Below are 20,519 nucleotides of genomic sequence, written 5' to 3'. Positions count from 1 at the left end.
TGTTTATTTATACATGTATGTATAGAGCAATCAGTGTGTTTCCAGGTTTCACCTACTCAGCTCCTTATACAGCTTTACCGCGTTTTACCTCATCACGCTGAACCCTACCAGCTAAATATTCTCTCAGCTCAGCAAAACGAAAACAGGGACGGCAGCAGCTCGTGGTAAAAGTACCTCATCATTCACCTCATAATTCGTACTTGTTGGTCCTCCACCTCCCAGTGCATTGTGGGTCGTCAGCGAGACTCTTCGGCAAGCTGGTCCTGGGTTCTGCTCCACCTGTGGTTCTGACAGCGAGGGACCAACAGCGACCGCAGCTGGACCAATCCGACGGTTAACGCACCGGGGGGGTGTTATACTGAGTCATGCAGCAGCTCTGGTGTGTGAAGCAAGCAGTTGGTTCCTTAACTATCTTTGTCCTCATCTGTCTGTCCCCCCCACACTACACAGAGAGGGGCTGTGGGCAAGTCAGGCAACGGACCCCCGACCCCCCCGCCACACACACACACACACACACACACACACACACACCGCAGGCAGCCCAGGGGACCAAACGAAGCGCTAATTCCCAGGTCCCGCTCCTCTCCCAACGCTGCAGTGACTGCTGCCGTCCACAAGAGGGCGCATCGAGGGGGGGGCTCGGCCTCACAAGAAAGGGTTCTGACTGCCGTGGTCCCCGAGGCCCCTGGGCGGCGCCGCGGAGGAGAGAGGCAGCAGGGGCTGCGGCAGGTTCCCGGGCAGGTCAAGGAGGCCGGGGGGGGCGGCGGTCAAGGAGGAGGGCAGCGCCGGCGACTGGTGGCTCAGCGGCAGCGGCAGGGAGGCGCTGTAGGGCAGGGCGGCGGGGGGCAGCGGGGACGTCGAGTTGGGCCGCATCTGGTTGAGGGTCAGACGGGGCTGGTCGCTGTGGAACGGGTTCGTGGGCGACGGGGCGCTCAGTGCTGGAGGACAGAGGGTGGAGTGCGACACACAGACAGACAGAGCGATCGACTGATTGACCGATTGATCGATTGATGTTATTCCCTGTTGCTTTATCAATCAATTCATCGATGTGCTCCAGCGAGCGCAGCCCGCAGGCTGTCGAGTCGTGTCGGAACGCTCTCCTGGTTACGCAGACGCAGCCGAGGCGGTCGTGACGGAGCGGTTCCGCGAACACCCACCTGACAGGAAGGGGTTCTTGCTCTTCGCTGGGGGGTTGGAGGGAATCAGGGTGTCCAGGTTGACCAGCGAAGCCGCCGTCGGTCCCAGGAAGGCCTCGGGCGTGCGGCAGGCGCGGGGGCTCGGCACGCTCAGCGTCTCGCCGAGGCGGGACAGGTCGAAGAGCTCTGGGCTGCCCCCCGCGCGCCCGTTCACCTGCCCCCCAGAGACCCGCTCGCCGAAGGGGTCCGTGTCTGTAGGAGTGCGTGGAAAGGTGCAGGTCAGCCCGAGAGCAGCGCTTGGAAACAGGGACAAGGACAGATATTAACAGAAGACTTGACTCATTCCTCAGGTTACATATGTTTCACTTACGAATTTTCCGACATACAAACACTTTCCAGCTTTTACTTTTTTATTGCATTTTCCGCATCCATTTCCTCAGCTTTTCAGTCCAGCCTGTTCACCCTGAAAGCCAACAGACGGTACCAAAGAACATCCCAACCAACAAGGAAGGCAGCACTGGGGCCGCCTTAATTCATCTCGTTTCCACGGAGTTTACGGTGCGTGTCGGCGCTCGATGAAGACAAGGAACGTTGTGCGTGTTCGTGAACGGCTTGACAATCGGCTCTGAATATGACCTTGCGGTGCCGCGCATTTTTATCTTCAGTCATGTAAAAGTGGTTCTAACTTCGACGTAACTCAGAGTTCATGAAATGTTATGTTGTTGTAAATGTGACTTTGGAGTTATGAACAAAATGAGTTGCGAACACACTTTGTATGTGGTCGCGATGGCGAGGGAGGGGCGCTCACCTGCAGGGCTTCCGGAGCGAGGGGTGAAGAGTTGCGGGGGGCCTTCAGTCTCTTTGAAGCCCTCCGCTGGAGCAGAGAAGGGGTCCACTCCAGGGGCCCCTACGGCAAATACACACTAGTGTATCTGTGTGTGTGTGTGTGTGTGTGTGTGTGTGTGTGTGTGTGTGTGTGTTACCACAAACACGAGAGCAGTGCTGCAGGTTCGAACTGTACCGGCATCAGCAGGGGAGCTCCAGGCCTGGCTGCCGGGATTGGGGCTGGGCTCTACGGGCAGGTCCCTCCAGGGATCCGGAGGAGAGTGCGAGGGGCCCCAGGGATGGGCGGGACTGCTACATGTGGGAGGTGCCATCCACGGACTGCCAATCACAGGGGTGCTGGAGCGAGCGACCACTGGGATCGAGACACGCGCTGCATTAACACTCATCCCGTGCTGACGGCGATCTGGGGTCTGGTGGCCTATAGGGGGCGCTGTGGGAAAGTCAGCTCCTATCCAGCCCTGTACACACAGACTCCTCTTGTCATGAACTACTGAAGATACAAACATTTTCCAGTTTATGTATTGATGTAATTTACTTTTTTCTCCGCTCTTCTGTCTGTTGGAGAGCGAAGGCGACCTGTGTTGACCCTCTAAGGACTCCCGTACAGAGCAGAAGTGTGGGGCCACCTTTATTCGACTCATTTCCACAGTGTCTACAGCGCAAGTGTGGTGTTGCTCAGTGCTGGAGCTCAGTGGCATGGTGTGTAACGTTCCTTGGGGAATGTCACTTACAGGACGGTCAACGGTCGGCAATGAGCAGCAGTTCATGGAGATAAAAAATATCGTCAGTCCTTATTACTGGTTGTAACTCTAGTGCAGCATGAATTTAATAGGATTTTAAAATTAAAATTACACTTTCACTTTTTTACTGTGGTGATCCGAGATTTTCACAGAAACAAAGCAGAAAATAAACTGGAAGGCAGCTGTGTGATTAACCCTTTAGTGACTTGAAACCGAAGGTGACTTTGGAGTTACAAACAACACGAGTTACAAACAGACGTCTGGTCCCGACTTCAACGCTTCTCGATATTGACGACTTCAGACCAAACTGTGAAGAAGGTCTTTCGGAACACAAGCCCCGCCCAAAGACTTACCTACAGAGTCCCAGGGGTCAGAGGTCACCAGATTTGATGGCTGGACTTCCCAGGGGTCGTCATTAGCAGGCGCCTCGGGGGCCGACCCAAAAATATCCACAAGGTCCCTCATGGCCGACTGGCAGGGGAAAGAGAGCGGCGGTTACCGCGGTAGGGTCGACCGCACCACGTTCCGGCACGTAGGCTGTGTGATCTCTCACCTCCCCAGCGCCCGACTCGCTCTCCCGCCGACTCTCTTCCAGCACCTTCTGCAGCATCGACTCGTCTCCTTGACGACTGCGCTGCTCCTGCGCACGGAGGACACATGTGAGAGGGGCCCCAGAGTGTGTGTGTGAGTAACTGTGAGAGGCGGACTTCACTTCCGTGCACTTCACACACACACAGAAACAACCTCCACAACAAGTACAACCAGGTACAACCAGACCCCAGCCAATGGAATCACAAGGGGAGAGAGATGGACAGGAGAGAGAAACAGGAAGACCTGCGTTTGTTAGGAGAGAGACGGGAGGACATGCTTCAGTTGGACAGGAGAGACCGACAGGAGGATCTGCATTTGTTAGGAGAGACAGACAGGAGAACCTGTGTTTGTTAGGAGAGAGACAGGAGGACCTGCGTTTGTTAGGAGACAAGAGAACATATTTCAGTTGGACAGGAGAGACTGACAGGAGGACCTGCATTTGTTAGGAGAGAGACAGGAGGACATGTTTCAGTTGGACAGGAGAGACCGACAGTAGGACCTGCATTTGTTAGGAGAGAGAGAAAGGAGGACCTGCATTTGTTAGGAGAGACAGACAGGAGAACCTGTGTTTGTTAGGAGAGAGACAGGAGGACCTGCGTTTGTTAGGAGACAAGAGAACATATTTCAGTTGGACAGGAGAGACTGACAGGAGGACCTGCATTTGTTAGGAGAGAGACAGGAGGACATGTTTCAGTTGGACAGGAGAGACCGACAGGAGGACCTGCATTTGTTAGGAGACAAGAGGACATGTTTCAGTTGGACAGGAGAGACCGACAGTAGGACCTGCATTTGTTAGGAGAGAGAGAAAGGAGGACCTGCATTTGTTAGGAGACAGGAGGACATGTTTCAGTTGGACAGGAGAGACCGACAGGAGGACCTGCATCTGTTAGGAGAGAGAGACAGGAGGACCTGCGTTTGTTAGGAGAAAGACAGGAGGACCTGCGTTTGTTAGGAGACAAGAGGATATGTTTCAGTTGGACAGGAGAGAGAGACAGGAGGACCTGCGTTTGTTAGGAGAGAGACAGGAGGACCTGCGTTTGTTAGGAGACAAGAGGACATGTTTCAGTTGGACAGGAGAGACCAACAGGAGGACCTGCGTTTGTTAGGAGAGAGAGACAGGAGGACACGTTTCAGTTGGACAGGAGAGACCGACAGGAGGACCTGCATTTGTTAGGAGAGAGATGGGAGGACAGGAGAGAAAGGCTTTGAGAAACACAGCGAGGCACAGAAGAGCCAAGCGATGTCCTCAGACGCCCTCCCAGTGTGTCCTCTCCTGGACCACGTCCCTCCGACAGGTACCTGCTCGTGCTCCTCTCTGCTCAGACTCAGCGCAATCTGCAGCTGTGTGTCTTCGTCCATCTCCAAGGCAACAGGCGGGGGCGGTGCTGGCTGTAGGGGGGGGTTGAAAGGAGGCATTGTGGGAGAAGTGGTGAAGAGGGTTTGGCTCCTCAGGGAAAAGAGCCGGGCAGGAGGGTCAGAGGTCAGGGCTCAGGGGTCACAGCAGGACGCTCACAGCCGGTTACATGAAAGGAGGAGGCGTGTTATTGGCTGCAGAGAAAGACGACGCTCCGTTAGTGGTCGGCAGGTCAGCACGTGGGGGTCAGAGGTCATCTGATGAGCAAAGGGTGCGTTACCGCACAGAAGGTGGCGAACGGGTTTCCGTTAGACTGCGGGGGCGGCGGGGGGCGCCGCCTCGCACCCCCGATACCTGGCGTCGCTGCATATTACTGTTAGCAGGACACGACGGGGACCCAAACGCCACCGGAAGGCGGGGCGGCGATGGATCGGCCAGTACTCGGGGTGGGAGGTCCTTTCTCATGCAATGTGCTGTGTGGCCACTTGGGGGCAGCGCAGTGCTCAGCTACCGTAATGATACTGTACTCATTTTACCTTCACGTTTACGCTGCTCTTCACAATGATTTCAACACAGAGTTTTGGTTTTGTTTTTTTTTTATTTTGGATCCGTCTCAACGCTGCAGCGTGTGCCGCTCTGGATTTCACCTGCCGTACCAATGAACGGGTGCAGAAGAGACCCCGAAACGCACGTTGCCCCCGGCAACCAACCCTGGACCGCTTTCAGCTCCACGGGAGCCGGGCAAACCCTTACCCTTCTGTCTCTAAAGTAATGAAGGTGTGCGTGCGAGGGTATGCGTGTATGTATACATCATACATCTCCGTGTTTATATAACAAAAAATATTCTTGCAGCCAATCACAAGCCTCCATGAGCAGGGGCCGCAGCCAATGGGAAGAGACGAGAAGGGAACAATAGGGGGGCGAAGCGGTCATTGTGCAGAGTGGTGCTTACCTAGGGATACTCTTTGTAAACACACTGTGTGTGTGTGTGTGTGTGTGTGTGTGTGTGTGTGTGTGTGTGTGTGTGTGTGTGTGTGTGTGTGTGTGTGTGTGTGTGTGGGAGGTCCACGTTACCTTCTCGCTCTCCTCGCGGCTCATGGCCAAAGCCAGCTGCAGCTGAAGCTCCTCCTCCCCGCTGGTCTGGGGGCGGGCCTGCTCCAGGTCAGAGGGCACGCGGGGGGAGGATGAGGATGCTGGGGGGGGGGGGGGGCAGAAAAGAAGGAGGAAGAGCAGAACACACACACACACACACACACACACAGAGTTTATAATCATTTTTCATCATTCCACTCACACTTGTCTTATGTGAGACTTGCGGTGTGAGGTTTGTACACTGACCCATTTACCTCGCTATACAGGGTCATTTTTACCGCATCAATTCGGGGTAAATTCCTCGATCAATGCGACTGCAGCGGGAGGTGGTCTCTAAGCGCCGCGCCACCTGCTGACCCACTTGAGTCTGAGGCCGAGAGGTGAAGTTGCGACGGCCCCGAGGGGGACGCAGCCTGTTTATGAATGAGCTCAGGGTTCGGGCGACAAACAAACCGCGGCGCCAAAGGGCGATTGTTCTCGATCCGTTCGTGGGAACAATGGGAGCACTGTGGGGCACCGAGGCCGGGGGAGGGTGTCCGTGTGTGTGCGCGTGCGCGTGTGCGTGCGTGTGACACTGCACCACTGTGGATGCCAGGTCGAGAGGGGGAACAGAGCCCTCCCGATGGGGGGGTGACCTCACTGTCCCATGGGGATACAAAGGTGCCCCGACACACAACAGACCAACTGAGAGCACAGTGACCACACACACACACACACACACACACACTTCTGGCCATAATGGTAGAATTTTAATGCCAGCGCTGATCTAGTGGCTACATTTAGTGCCAAAGTCCCAGAAACGCAACGTCCCGCCACCTGTTGCCAAGTGCCGCCCGCCTCTGGGATACACCCCCCCCCTCCCCCACGACGACGGAGCCCGTCTTGGCGAACGAGGCCACCCGGCTTGGCGCACGCACACTGCCACACACCAGACTCCGCCTCTGCTGGCTTCGCAGGTGGCGTAGCGGTTAAGGAGCCGGAGGCGCGACAAGAGGGCGGCGCGAGCCAAAGCCGTAAGTTGACGACAAACAAAGGAAACGCATCTGAAAATAATTCGGAGATGAGCTGCTTGTCTGTTTCTTACTTTGAAAATACTGTTTAATGATATTTAATTGTTTTAATTTCATTTGTTTATTTATTTATGTCAATACACATTCAGTACAATGGAAGTAAATGTGTCCATGTGTCCACTCTCAGGGACTGCAGCGTCTCTAGGTCCGCGGCGATGGAGATCCCGTCCCGGGCGCCACGCTGCCATGGATACGAGTTCGATATTCCAAACCTTGGGCCCGGCAGAGCGAACGCGACCCGGGCGATGCGGGACCGCCGTCATTCAACTCACTCCCACAGTGTTTACAGCTTGTGTCTGGTGTCCTGGAGTGTCTGCGCCCAATACCGAGAGGAGGAACGCCGCAAATTAACACAGATGTTTTTAAACTAACATTTAAAAATGCACTATAATGTCTTTGGGAGATGTGTGTTATATATGATGGTTTGTCATTTGTTTATTCTGTTCTATATGGTAGCGTATACTCTATTGCATATAATAAAGACACTGAAAATAGTAAACAACAACAACATCAATAATAATAATAATAATAATAATAATAGGGGGCGCAGTGGTGCAGTGGGTTGGACCGGGTCCTGCTCTCCGGTGGGTCTGGGGTTCGAGTCCCGCTTGGGGTGCCTTGCGATGGACTGGCGTCCCGTCCTGGGTGTGTCCCCTTCCCCCTCCGGCCTTACGCCCTGTGTTGCCGGGTAGGCTCCGGTTCCCCGTGACCCCGTAAGGGACAAGCGGTTCTGAAAATGTGTGTGTGTGTGTGTGTGTGTGTGTGTGTGTGTGTGTGTTTTTGTGTATTATCGTGTAGCATGGCTCCGCAGGGACTGTCGGAGAGCCGAGCGCGTGAACAAACCGAGACGTCTGTACCCCGAACCGTTCCGTGGCGGCGATCTGGAGGTACGAACGAAACGCGTACGAACGCACTTTGCGTCGTGTTTGTCGGTCGAGGAGCCGCTATACCGTCATCGCTGGAAAAGTGCGACGTTTCGGGCCCGGTGAAGGGTTACGGGTGCGTTTCCCGAACGGAGCCGCGCTGGCATTTGCCAAGCTGGCGCGAAACTGCAGCGAGGTTTCGTTTCGTCCGCTTTGCGCATCTCTGCTTCTCGAAGCAAAGGCAAAGGAAAAGTGCTGAGCGTCAGAGCAACATCCGTAACCGTACGGTCCCTCGGAGGCCCGCGGCTCGTCGAGCGACACGGCCGCGAGGAAGGATGGCGATAAGTCAGCGCGCGCGTACTCACAGTTGAAGGAGGACGGGGAGCCCCGCGAGCGGCTGAACTCCTCCCCGTAGAGGGCGGCCATGCTGGGCTGGCTGGTGCGCCGGCCCGGGTACGAGGGCGGCAGCGCGGCCGAGCCGGAGCCCATACCCGAGCAGGCGCCCGCCATGCGCTCCTTGGTCTTGAGCGCCTGGGCGCGTTCCGCCCGCAGCCGCTCGTCGTCCCGCATGAGGCTCACGAGCTGCTTGGCCTTCTCGCGCACGTTCACGCCCTGGTCCTTGCCGTCGCGGTCCACGTACTGGAAGTCGCGCAGCGTCTGGATGGTGAAGGCGTTCTCGCGGCACTGCTGGGCCACGCGCTCCGAGCCCGTCTTCACCAGGTAGTCGAGCAGCGTGAGCGCCTTGTACACGTGCCGCCAGTTCTTGCCGTGGTCGTTGAGCCGCTTCCAGATCATGCCCATGACCTCGGCGAAGGCCACCACGTTGAAGGTGAGGTCCGAGATCTCGGACATGAGCGAGCTGGACGGGCCCCAGGGGTCGTTGGAGGTCGCCTCGCGCACCTTGATCTCCGCCTCCGAGTAGTTGTGCACGATGTTCTTCACCTGCCGCCGTAGAGCCGAGGTCGTCATGGTAACGGCCGCACACGGGAACGCGGGGCGAGCTCAACGGTTATCCGGTCGGAACGGAGCCGACAGTTCCGGGATTTGCCCCGCCCACCCCGCGCTTCGCGAATGAGCAGGAGGGGCGCGCTTCTAGGGGACGTGCCGGGACTGAGCTCCGCGGGATGGGGGGTTTGAACCTGCGTTCTCCTGGGACCGCCGGCTGTTCCACGCAGACGCTGTAGGAAGAGCGAGAGAAATAGTTGTTTACACATTTTTAAAGAAACAACCCAATTATTACTTAGAGATGGATCATTTAGTACCGGCACAGAACTGCATAAGGGCAGCACGGGGCGTAGCGGCTAAGAACCTGGATGTGCAAATTGAGGTGTACAACTTAGCATCTGAGCAACTCGGTCGCTGAGCGTCTCAATCGCATCAATAAAACATGCATCTTCAGGCGTGTAAAACCAAAAGCTGAGCACATAACCCTGTCACAGCACCAGATGAATCAATAGAAGACGGCGTTTAAACGCTTCCGCCGTGGACCGGGATGTCCGTGCACGAGTTGTGTCTTAGCATGCTAGCATGTTAGCAAGGTGTTGGGGGCCTCAGGAAGCCACAGTCCTGCGGGAATCCACTGCACATAAACTGGGCCTAAATACAGTGATGGATATTGTCTATGTCCTCATCCAGAGGGACATCCATTTGTCCAGCGCCACATGGGTAGAGCTACCGGTAGAACTGAGGTGCTCGTTACAGGTGGGGAAATGCAAGTTTACGGAGACGTTACGCGATCAGAGAGAAGCGGGTCTGAGAAAAAAATGCATTTCGAGATCCTCGGATATTGAAAGGGATTCAGCAGCTCTGAGGGCACAGGGAGCTCGTTCTACCTGTGGAAGTCAGATTCAAATAGCAAATATATAGATAATCACAGCAGATGGTGTTTGACTCATTTCTGGAGCTGTCAGGACATCAGGAGAGACATGAGACCCTTCTTGGCTGTGGGGTGGAGGGAGGATTCAGCAGCTCTGAGGGGCACAGGGAGCTCATCCCACCACACGCGAACCTACAGCCTTTGGACTTCGGACCTGTCCAGTGCGGGACCACCGAGGGCCGGGAAGGGAGGAGCCATGTGCAGCCGTCCAGTGACAGGCCGTCCTTAGAAGGGCCCGAAATCAGAGCAGTTCGAAGTTTGACGCTGTAGAAGCGTTACATGAGAAAGGGAGTAACGGTCCCGGCGTCCAACACGTGGCTCTGAGGTTAGCGCTCGCAATGCACTCGAGCAGCCAGATTTGACACAAATTCTATTTCCGTGAGCCGAACACGGGCTGCTCTCCCCGTGCGGCGTGCCACAGGAACGCACGCGTTTCTCCGGCCTCGGCGGGAAAGGTTCGAGGCCCGGTCGTCCCGATGGCCTTCGCCGGCGAGCGGAGCCGACGCCCCACATCCAGGGACTTTCCCGCTTGCGAGCGAGATGGGCGGGGCCTCCCCTCCGGGACTTTCCGGGGTAGTGGCGGAGCGGGGGGTGCAGCCTGAACCAGTTTTGGTGACCCTCATTCCGGACTTTTCCTCTCCTGTTTGCCAGTGGCTGCGGGGGATGAAGAGACGAGACCTACTTTCTGCCTCACTCCATCCGGAGCCATAATTACCGCGCAAACGAACGCGTTCGCCTGGAAAAAAAAAGGGAGCTGCATTCCTCCGCACGCCGGCTGCTCCCGTTACCCCGCATCTGCTTCGGCGCCATTTCCACGGTCCACCTGTCTCTCTCTAAATGTGCCTTAGAGCGCTGAAGACGAAAAGGGTCACCCAGCCGTACAAACAGGGTAAATGAGCGTAAGAGCCTGAACGGTGCGACTCACTCTGGACACAAGTGTCGGGGAACAAATGACCAAGCAGGACAGGAGTTACGTGACACGCCGAACTTGTCGTCTTTGTCCAAAGTCACTAACGACGTGAGCTTTGCACACCAAGCCACTTACGGCGACTGACCCGTTCGTACAGCGGGGTCATTTCTACTGTACCACAAGGGTACTACAGCAGGAGGTGGGGTTCAAACTCATGCCCTTTGAATGCAGGTATCTGCCCCATATACTCTGCAGTACCAGAGAAAAACGTGAGTCCTCTTGCTGCAATCGACTAGTCCTTCCGTCTCAAGGTATTTGGTGGACAAGATGTCCAAGACAAGAAGCACCGCGTACTCCATTCCCAGCGATGAGGGACACCTGCGCGTCGCTTTGCTTTTGCTCCTCAGCCCAGTTCGTCCCGTTCAGGAGGGTCCCGGGTTCCGCAGGTGTCGCTTCACGGGCGCCATCACAAGGCGCCTCAGCCGTGCTCTTGGCAGCATTACCGACAAATGGCTTGAGGAGCACGACTAGAGGACCACAAACTTTACTGTGGTACAGTATGATACGGTATGGTAGCGTCTAACACAAGAGCGCACGTACGCACGCACCCTTAGCCAAAAAACCGTAAACTCGAAAAGAGCACAGGGGTCATCAGCACCAATGCAATTTTCCACAACGGTTGCCCATTCACAGGGACAGCAATGCATTGTGGGAGTGCCTTAGCCCCCCAAACTGTCACAATAATACTGTAAACAGATGACACTGCTGAAACACATAGTTCCAATAACAAGTGCGCAGTGTTACGGTAAAGAGTAAATATTCATTAGTAAGCGCAGCATACAACCGCTTTGCACTCAGCAGGGTAAAATCAGTGTAAGTGAAGGATGGGAAACACTGCAGTTGTCCCACAGTCGCTCACATCTTGGAACAGGTTACTGTCTTTGTGCTGCACCTCTGGGGTGAATAATCACATTTTCCTTTTATTAATCTTTGTTCATGTGACTTAGATGATAACAATATTAAGAATAATAATGATTATTATTATTACTTATTATAAGAAAAAGTTAAAAATTCTCCACAGTAATGGCTAAACTTTGTTACAAGCAAGATTGTCAGTACTTGTTGATTTCTCCTCATAATTAGCAACAATAAATAAAAACTAATTAATACTATTTGCCCAAGGTGACCTACAAGTGGATATTTTTACCGTAGTAACTGTAACTAACACCTTGCTCGAAGGTACTGCAGCGAGAGTGCAATTTGAACCCCTCCCCCCCACCCGTCACACCGCTCCCCCAGCACAGCCCCTGCCGGCGCCCATCCTGCCCACCTCAGCATCCCCTGCAAACGTACTGCCGACTCTTCTCTTACCATCCATTGGTGACGAACCCAACACCTTCCGGCGCTCATGTGTAAATGTGTCACACGCTCCCAGGTCCCGTCTTTATCGAACATACTTTTCTAGATAAACCGATTTCATATAAATGTCCAAAAAAGAAAAAAAGTTACTCTGCATTTCATTTCCCACTGTACAATGCAAACATAAAGAGTGTAATGTTTGTGCAGGGGATTTATACTGGTGTTGCTACCTCGGGCCAGCAGGTGGCGTAGCGGCTAGAGCCACCGGGTTGCAACTGGAAGGTCGCTGCTCCTGACGTAGTACCCTAGAGCGGAGCTAATAACAATAGGATTACTACTAGAGTATAATTATCAGTACTAGTAGTGTACTGACTACAGAGCACCATGAAAGCACATGCGCTAAGGGGGCAGCAGGTGGCGTAGTGGTTACGGGTGTCACCTTGTAGTCAGAAGTTACTGGTCTGAGAACCTTTTCTTGCTCTAGTACGCTGGACGCTGAACTCACACGGTAAAAACTACCCTGCCGTATAAATGAGTAAATCAGTGTACTGAAAAAGAAATAACGGCTCGCAGTTAACCCTCGCATGACCAGAGTGATGCGGGCGTCATGCGACTGGTCACTAATACCTGCGTATGATTTTTTTTTTCTGTATCATTTTGATATTATAGCAACCTAGTTATACTTAAATAAAACGTTTATTCGACAAAACGCAGCTTGATATGAAAATATTTCTCACACACACATTGACTGAAACCGCTTGTCCCGAGCGGGGTCGCGGGGAGCCGGAGCCAAACCCGGCAACACAGGGCGCAAGGCTAGAGGGGGGAGGGGACGCACCCAGGACGGGACGCCAGTCTGTCGCAAGGCACCCCAGGTGGGACTTGAGCCCCAGACCCACCGGAGAGCAGGACCCGGCCAAACCCGCTGCGCCCCAGAGCCCCCCTAAAAAAAATGTCTTTCTTTACTTACAGAATTACACTGTGCTGCACCGCACTCCTGCGGTCCACTCGTGCATGGACCAAGTGGAACTATAAAGCCGCGTTCTTCCCGACCGTTTATGACACGATATACCGCGCAGCGGCCCCCTCGCCCCCCGAGTCCGTTCTACGGCTCTTCGCTGGAATGATCGTGACGAGACCACAAATATTGCGCTCGCTGTGCCGACGCCCTGGGTGGCCGAGGCCTGCGGGTTCCTCTCCTGGAGGAGAGGAGCGGGAGCTCTTCGTCGCAGACTTTTCCATCGCTGTGTGACTAGCGGTCTGGCGGCCTAGCAGTGCCGCCGGTATGGCATCGCCATGGCAACCGTGTCCCCAGGCAAGGAAGGAGGGAGAGTGTTACTAGCGGCACATGCAGCGGAGTAAACCGTTTCAAAAGTGTGCGCGCGCACACACACACACACACACACACGACCTGAGCCCCATCCTGCGGTCAAACCAAAGCGCGCTCCATTTTACTACAAGGTTATCAATTTAGCGACCATTCAGACGTGCTCATTCCCCAGGTAAATTACAGTAAACGTTTACTGTGTCCCCCTCATCGTTTCCCACACCTGGAGGGTGTTCGTACGAATGATCGACCCCCCCACCTCCAGCATCCCAGTGCTGGCATTAGCCGTACTGCAGAAGCGCTGGTCGTGCGGTTCGGAGTCGCGGGGGGAGGGGGGTGAGGGGTGAGGGGGGGGTGCGCCTAGTCATTAGAGATGCGCGACACGAGGCCAATGAGGGCCGTTCGGAGCACCAAGCTGATCCGTCTCAACAAAGGCCAGAGCCCTGTGGCGGAGAAGTCATGACTCCAGCTATGCCTTTGTCACTTCTCCGCCACCTACCCGTCGTTGCATTTTCCTCTCAGCCTCAACGGTGCTTCGAGAGCGGATCGAGTCACCTGCTGGGTGCGCGAACATGCATGAACCTGTCATGGGGTCGCTGGGTTACACAACCAACTCCATAACTTCCTGAGCACAGGTGGCGCTGGGGTCAGACCCATCACCTTAGGGCTGAAGAACCCCTGTTTGAAAATCCTCATTCCTGCTGCAAGACCCCTGAGAAAGGTGCTTGCCCAGAATTACCCTGGTAAGAAACACCTGCTGAGTAAAAAGACAAATAGTTGTAAGGTTGACTGTAAACAGCTACGGACAATAACGTCCACGGAGCTAAACAGGCGCAAATAACAGCATTTACTCTGGTCAGGTGAGAGGAAGCACCTGCAGGCCTTCTAAACCTGGGACATCACAACTTACTCTCCCAGAGGTCACTGTGATACTCCAAGACCAGGACTGGTCAACCTAAAGCAGATTATGTCCCCGCAGGGTCAGAATTAAACATCCAGCGGTCATAGTGGTACTCAACCAAAAGAAGAGTACGGCCTTCAAGAAGCAGCACTTACCATCTCAGAAATCACTGAGGAATTCCTAGGCCAGGGTTGAGCATCCCAAGAAATGTGTGACCCTCAGTGACCAGAGCTTTGCAACCCAGAGGGCACTGAGGCACTCCTCGACCAGAGCTGAGCAGCCCATAGAAAGTATGACTCTGAATAACCAGAAACGACTATCTCGGGGTCACTGAGGCACTCCTCGACCATGGTTACTCAACCTAAAGCAGGGAATGGCCTTGTAGAAGCACAGCTTAATATCCCAGAAGTTATCATGGTGCAACAACACCACGGCTGATGAAGTTGAAGCAGAAAATGAGCTTCCAAACCAGAACTTACTATCTAGAAGGTCACTGAGGTCCTTCAAGACCGTGGCTGAGATACCCAAAGCAGAACCTGAGCCTTCAAGATCAGAAGCTACTGTCCATGAGGTCACTGTGACACCATGGTTCTTCATAGCACAAACCAAACAAGGTCACTGTGCGGTGACCTCCATTTCGAGCAGCGAGAGCTCAGGTAGAGCTTGTGCCTCTGCAGAACCCGACCCGGAGACCCTGCAGACACAGCAGTTGAGAGGATAAAGGTAAGACAACACTAGGGGAGTCCAACGGGAGTCCAGACGCTCCCGCCCTGGAACATCACAGTATCATATCAGAAGCTGCATGTCAGATAGCAGAGCGTTTCAGGCCGACCTTGGTTGACCATTTCATCTCCCAGCTGGAAAAAAAACATTTTAAAAACGCTTCCATGAGCTGGTCCACAGGAGACGGTGAGATGGTGGAGATGGTGTTGCATTATTCATGTGCCCTTGTCCAGGAAGTCTGACGTGGAAAATGCTTCACCTCGCAGGCTTTTATGTAACCTGGCCTTTGTGTTTTTTCCCCCCTTCCTGGAACAGGCTCATACGATCCAGACGGCTGGCGCGCAAACCCCGGAGCAAGATTCCAAAACCTCAACTCCTGTACGAGGAATTTGAGGCTCCCAATTAGCATCTGACTTTTTTCACTTCCAAAGGCTGGCAGCAGCACAACAAAGACGTACATTTCCTGGACTTTATTGTACTACATGCTCATATTTAGAGTGATTGGTCTGTGAGGAAAACGCCACTTCTTCACCTGTGCACTTGAACATCTGCAGGATCTCCTGAGCTGCACCCCTCAGCCCTCACACCCCTCCAAGCAGGCTGGAAGGCAGCAGATGGGAAACACCGTGTGCTTTTAAGATGATCGGCATTCATGGGGTAGTAGGCGCCTTAGGGTTAGAAGTCAGAAGGTCCCGGGCTTGAATGCCACCCCCGCTGTCGTGCCCCTGACCAAAATGTCTACGGAGAATTCGAACTGTAAAAATGACCTTGCTACATAAATGGTCGAATCGCTCGAGCACTTTGTCACCTTAAGCAAAGACATGAGCTGAATAACGAATGAGACCACACCTGGTTTTAACTGCTCTCGGAACTCAAGCTTGAGCTGAAGACACAGTATTTGTTGACAGCTTTGGCCTCTTGGGATCAATAATCAGCAACTAGGGATGTAGCAGCCGAAAGACCAGCAACTGGCAGAGCTGCAGTGAAAGACCTGGAGAAGGTCCTCAAAGGTGCCAAGGTTTGCATCACAATTAATGTTGCATTTCTCCAGTCAGCGGTGTTTCAATAACACTATACGGATATGTCAGATGGACACTGAAAAGCAGACGGGAGAAATTCGGAGGAGATTTTCAAGGACACCACAAACGGCCATGTAAACAAGCAGATGGATGTTGGATCAAATGAGGGCAGAAGTCTCACCGGAAGCGCAACTGATGAGACTGAGGTTATCGAAATTTGGACACGTCGAGATTGGATTCTCTCGCGAAGATGGTGATGCTTGGAAAAGCTCGAGGATGAAGAAAAGGAGAATGAGCAGTCATCACACAAATGGACTCAACCACAGCGACAATGGACACACTCCTTTCAACACCACCGATGCACAAGTGGAAGACAGAACATTCTGGAGGCACTCTGTTAACGCGGTCATCTGAAGTCAACCTCAACTCAACGGCACTCAACAACAAGAACAGAATTAGTCTGTTTCCATGCAGGTGGAAATGGAAATCTCTGGGTTCACTGCTTCTGGAACATTCTCACCAAAATCAAGCTAACAACTCAGTGATGTTGTTACTCTAAGTGTCATCACATCAAAGTGGACTCACGCTGATCACATGTATGAGTTCCTGCAGAAAGTTGTGTCCCCATCTCCCGTCCTTAGTGTTGAAAGAGCCGTGTCCACCGTCACTGATCGAGTCCATCCAACTTGCTGCCGCTTGTCCTCCACTGCTTTTTCCTGCAGCTTCGCCCTTTTTTCAAAAGAACCCAATCTTCTCATGACGGGTTCAAAGTATGATAACCTCAGCCTCATCATTGTGCTTCTGATGAGATCCTTTCTCTTTGTATTCCTGACTGTCCATGATGTCTCCCTCAGCACAACAAATCAAAGGAGTCCATGTTTCTCCTGAACTCTTAAAGTCCAACTTTCACATCTATGCAACGACAGAAAATTCCATCACCTAAACAGTTCTAATCTTGGCTCCTCTAGATACATCAGCACCTTTGAGGGTCTTTTCCGGATCTTGCAACTCTGCCGGATACCCTTCCTTGGCGCCATGTGACCGCCAAGTCTTAGTGTCGTACAGCGCTTGTACGTTGACGTCTCATAGCATGACAAGGCCACGCTGGACACGGACGTGGACCATGCTGGAGTAAGACATGAACTTGCAACCAAAATGTTGCTCATGAAAAAGCCAAGTGGTGACCTGCTCTTGTACCCTTGAGTGACGTCCGTGTGCGGAACGTACAGCCGTCTGAAGGTTGGATCCGCACGGCTTGCGAGCGGCTTTGGAGAAAAGTGTATGCTGAGAAAACGGGGACAAAGCTGGATGTGTGGACGGACGTGCGGAAGCGTTCTTCAGCCTCCCGGCACCGAGCGCCTCTCATCGGTGAGCGAGTTCAGACAGGGCTTGTTTGTTTGTTTGTTTTTTGGATGGCGGACAAGGGGAGCGAAGACACGGGGCGTGCGAGGACTGGGCTCTGGTCGCTCGGCGCTGGACAACCAAAGCGTGAGTCGAAGATGTGCCTTGGGGGCTGGCTTGGAAAACACACACACACACGTCTGCTTCCACGCATATCCTCCTCCAGCAGTGTGCAAACTCTTCTCACTCTCTTTCACACTCCTACGCCGTCTCTGCGACACACACACACACACACACACACACACACACACACACCAACCCCCACCCGACACCTGGCAGCTGCGATTCAGCCGAAGTGGAGGACGGTCCAGCAGACCCCCCGTCCCCTAAACCACCCACCCTGACCGTCTGCCGTAACCCCGACTCGGCAGAAACGAGTCGGCTCCGAAGGCCCGTGGACCTTCATCTTCTCCACAAGTTCCAAACAACAGCAGATCCTCGGTCTTTCACGGAGCCCAGGAATAGAGGACGCCGGCGGGAGGGGGAGGGGGGTGGAATGTGTGTGTGCGCCAGGAGGAATCACTGTTCCAAGTGGGTCCAGCCTGTCTGCTCCCGGTGTGAATCGCTACCACGGTAACGAGAGCAGGTTACCGGCTCCCGGGTCTAATAAGCTCCTTCGTCCTGGAGCGAAACGTGTGACGAAGAGCTTTTCTCTAGCCGGGACGCGAGTCCATCGCGGTCGTCCAGCCAGTGGACCGCGGTTCATAAGCAGGCGCCCAGGGTGTGAGTGTAGGCCTGCTGAGTAAACCCTGGTAAAGGCAGGTGTAGCGGGCTAGCAGACGCCGGCACAGTACAAGTGTGCGAACCCTGAGCCACAGGAGGATCGGAAACAACCGGGAAACTTATTGCAAGAAATTTGGCGGCCGCACAGCAACTTGTGTGAACATATATTGTATATTTCCTTTAATACGTGAATAATAAATCAATGATGTGTCATATTATTAGGATGGACCTCTGGGAAAGTGTGCAGGAGGAGAGGGGTCCGATTCCTGTCCGTCTTCTGCCTGAGCCGGAGACGGGTCAGCAGGAGAGCGAGCACCTCCACATGACCACCATGGCATCATCATCATCAGCACCCACCCGGCACGGCGGTCCTGCAGCACCACGGCACGTGCGTCGCTGTCCGCGTGTCCGAATCATGATGGCGCGGCGCTGAATTTACCACACATACCGCCCGGCGTGTCCAGGTGGCGATACGGAGACAGAGTGTGGCGCGGGGTCCCGTCCGGTCCTGGGCTCGTGCACCTGCCTGGCTGTGTCACACCACCCCCAGCTCGATCCCGCAGCGCTCGGACCCGGGCCGGGGTTGGGGGGGGGGGGGGGGGGGGTCGCCGCCCGCGCCGCCCGCGTGGCCAGCCCCCTCCCCGTGCTGCGGGAGCCCGAACGGGAGCGCAGACTCTGCGGAGCCGCCGCGCACCGTGACTCAGCTCGCGCCGCCGCTTACCTCGCGTCGCGCGCATCCTTCTCGCGCTACTGCGGGGCCGTGCGCGCGGTCCGCCGCCGCGCGTCCGCGGCGTCTGTCAGCAGCATCCGCGTTTTGGCTTCGGCTTCGGGTTCGGGTTCGGGTTCGGTCCGACGGAGGCGCAAAACCCGGCGGGAACTAGGAGAGCAAGCGATCCGGGCCCGGAGGACGGAGGACTGGACACAAAATCCGGGGCTTTAAACCCCCCGCAGGAGTCGGACAGAACGAGCGGAGCGACGCCACGGTCCGACCGTCCGCCCGCGTTCGCGCGCGCGCGTTTCTGTGTGTGCGCGCGAGGGCGCGCGCGCGTGTGTGGGGTACAGTGCGAAACAGTGTGCGCGCGCGCGGGCAGGGGAGATAGAGAGAGAGAGCGCGCGCGAGCGGGTTATTAGTTATTAATAAGCATTTAGAGAGAGCGGTGTTAATATTTACTTTGTCAGAGTGCCGCGGAGTGCGAGTCCACTTGAGGTTCGGACAAGTCGCTGTTGGTCCAGTTCCACGCGGCACGGGTGGCTGCACGTGGAAAATGCACAATAACGACAGTACAAAGTGTGATAGGAAAAGTGGGGTGATCTTGACAGGTGATGCACTTCGAGGTCAGGAGATCAGGAGAAACTGCTTCTGAAAGAGACGGTTTGAGACACTTTTTCGAGGCTGGCAGGGATTCAGCAGCTCTGAGGGACACGGGGAGCTCATTCCACCACAGTGGGACAGTGAGAATGTAAAGACTTTCTACTTTGGACCCCTCCTGAGTGGGAGCACGGTTCAGTCTGGTGGGGTGTAGCGAGTGATGAGGTCTTGTAGGTTTGGGGAGCAGATCCACTCGTGGTTCTGTAGGTCGTAACCAGGGTGTTTACTGGATCCTGGCAGATATAGGAACACAGTGGACAGAGACGAGGAGGGGAACACATGGGAACGCTTTGTTAGGTCAAGCAGCTCGTACCGTGGTATCCTGTATCAACTGGAGACGTCTGATAGCAGAGGCTGGATAATTGATTTTTATCTATGCTAGAGTATTATTATAATATTAAGATTAATCAGCCACTCACTTTCATCAGCTGCTTGTCCTTGTCAGGATTGCGGTGGTGCGGAGCCTATGTCACAATAACTACAACGGCTGTACAAGCGTATTCAACTTTATCATGTCAATAAAGTGAAAATATAGAAACTGGGAGGTGGCGTGTGTGTGTCTGTGTCTGGGGAGTGTGTCCACGCTGCATGCCGAGTCAGCTTTTAACCCCGTCCCTGCCGGCACGCCGTCCCATCGACACTGAGCGGGAGGGGAGGGTGGGGGTGCGCGTGGCCCTATCCGCAGCAGGGAGCCTCCGGAATGTGCCATTGACTCCACCTCCCACTCCCCCCTCCCCACGCCCCGCTCACCAGCAGGAGGGGGGTCGTGACCCACTTCAGAGTGCTGTTCCGGGTCCCAGATCAGTCCCGCCAGCGCTGGTGTTGGACCCCCATCAAACCTCTGACTGCAAATCGCTGTGATCTCAATATATCATCATTTTCACTGATTTCTCACTTCACGCACAAGTATTAATATTCATAAATAGGATAAACCAGCAAAGCACATCCTGAGCCGGGGAGGGTTCCACAATCCCCCCCTCTCGGTAAAGCAGGACGGAGGGAAACCCCATGGTACTGCGGTCCACGCCATCCCACTCAGTCCCCAGAAGGCATGACTGCCACAATATGTATTTATATCTTGGGTTCGAGTGTTTCTGCAACCCTGTGGAGGACGGGCTGCTCGCAGCAGCAGGACGCCACAGACGGAAGGTGCCGGAAGGCGAGCAGAGCGCCGCCCCGATGTTTGCAGCACTTTTAATAATTTAAACTGGCGGAAGGA

General features: G+C 54.5%; 2 protein-coding genes across 5 annotated transcripts in view; both read right to left on the bottom strand.

The window, feature by feature from the left end:
* LOC114909086 (zinc finger protein 11-like) overlaps window positions 1–20,519 on the bottom strand; it is a 334,553-nt gene that overhangs the window by 279,008 nt on the left and 35,026 nt on the right. The gene's annotated exons all lie outside the window — the stretch shown is intronic.
* epn3b (epsin 3b) lies at window positions 84–18,941 on the bottom strand. Of its 4 annotated transcripts, none has more exons than XM_029252303.1 (10): window positions 18,653–18,941; window positions 8,058–8,870; window positions 5,742–5,860; window positions 4,613–4,702; window positions 3,276–3,362; window positions 3,076–3,193; window positions 2,158–2,334; window positions 1,945–2,043; window positions 1,158–1,388; window positions 84–938 (listed from the first exon to the last, which is right to left on the bottom strand). In XM_029252303.1, the coding sequence occupies exons 2-10, from the start codon at window positions 8,659–8,661 to the stop codon at window positions 646–648; spliced, it is 1,818 nt and encodes a 605-aa protein (XP_029108136.1). In that variant the 5' UTR covers window positions 8,662–8,870; window positions 18,653–18,941; the 3' UTR covers window positions 84–645. The 4 variants fall into 4 exon arrangements, with proteins under 4 accessions (XP_029108136.1, XP_029108139.1, XP_029108143.1 ...); XM_029252306.1 differs by lacking the exon at window positions 18,653–18,941 and adding an exon at window positions 18,289–18,318; XM_029252310.1 differs by lacking the exon at window positions 1,945–2,043.

The sequence above is a fragment of the Scleropages formosus genome, chromosome 1 (genome assembly GCF_900964775.1).
Source record: "Scleropages formosus chromosome 1, fSclFor1.1, whole genome shotgun sequence".
Taxonomy (NCBI): Eukaryota; Metazoa; Chordata; class Actinopteri; order Osteoglossiformes; family Osteoglossidae; genus Scleropages; species Scleropages formosus.
This window is presented reverse-complemented; position numbering and strand designations above follow the sequence as displayed.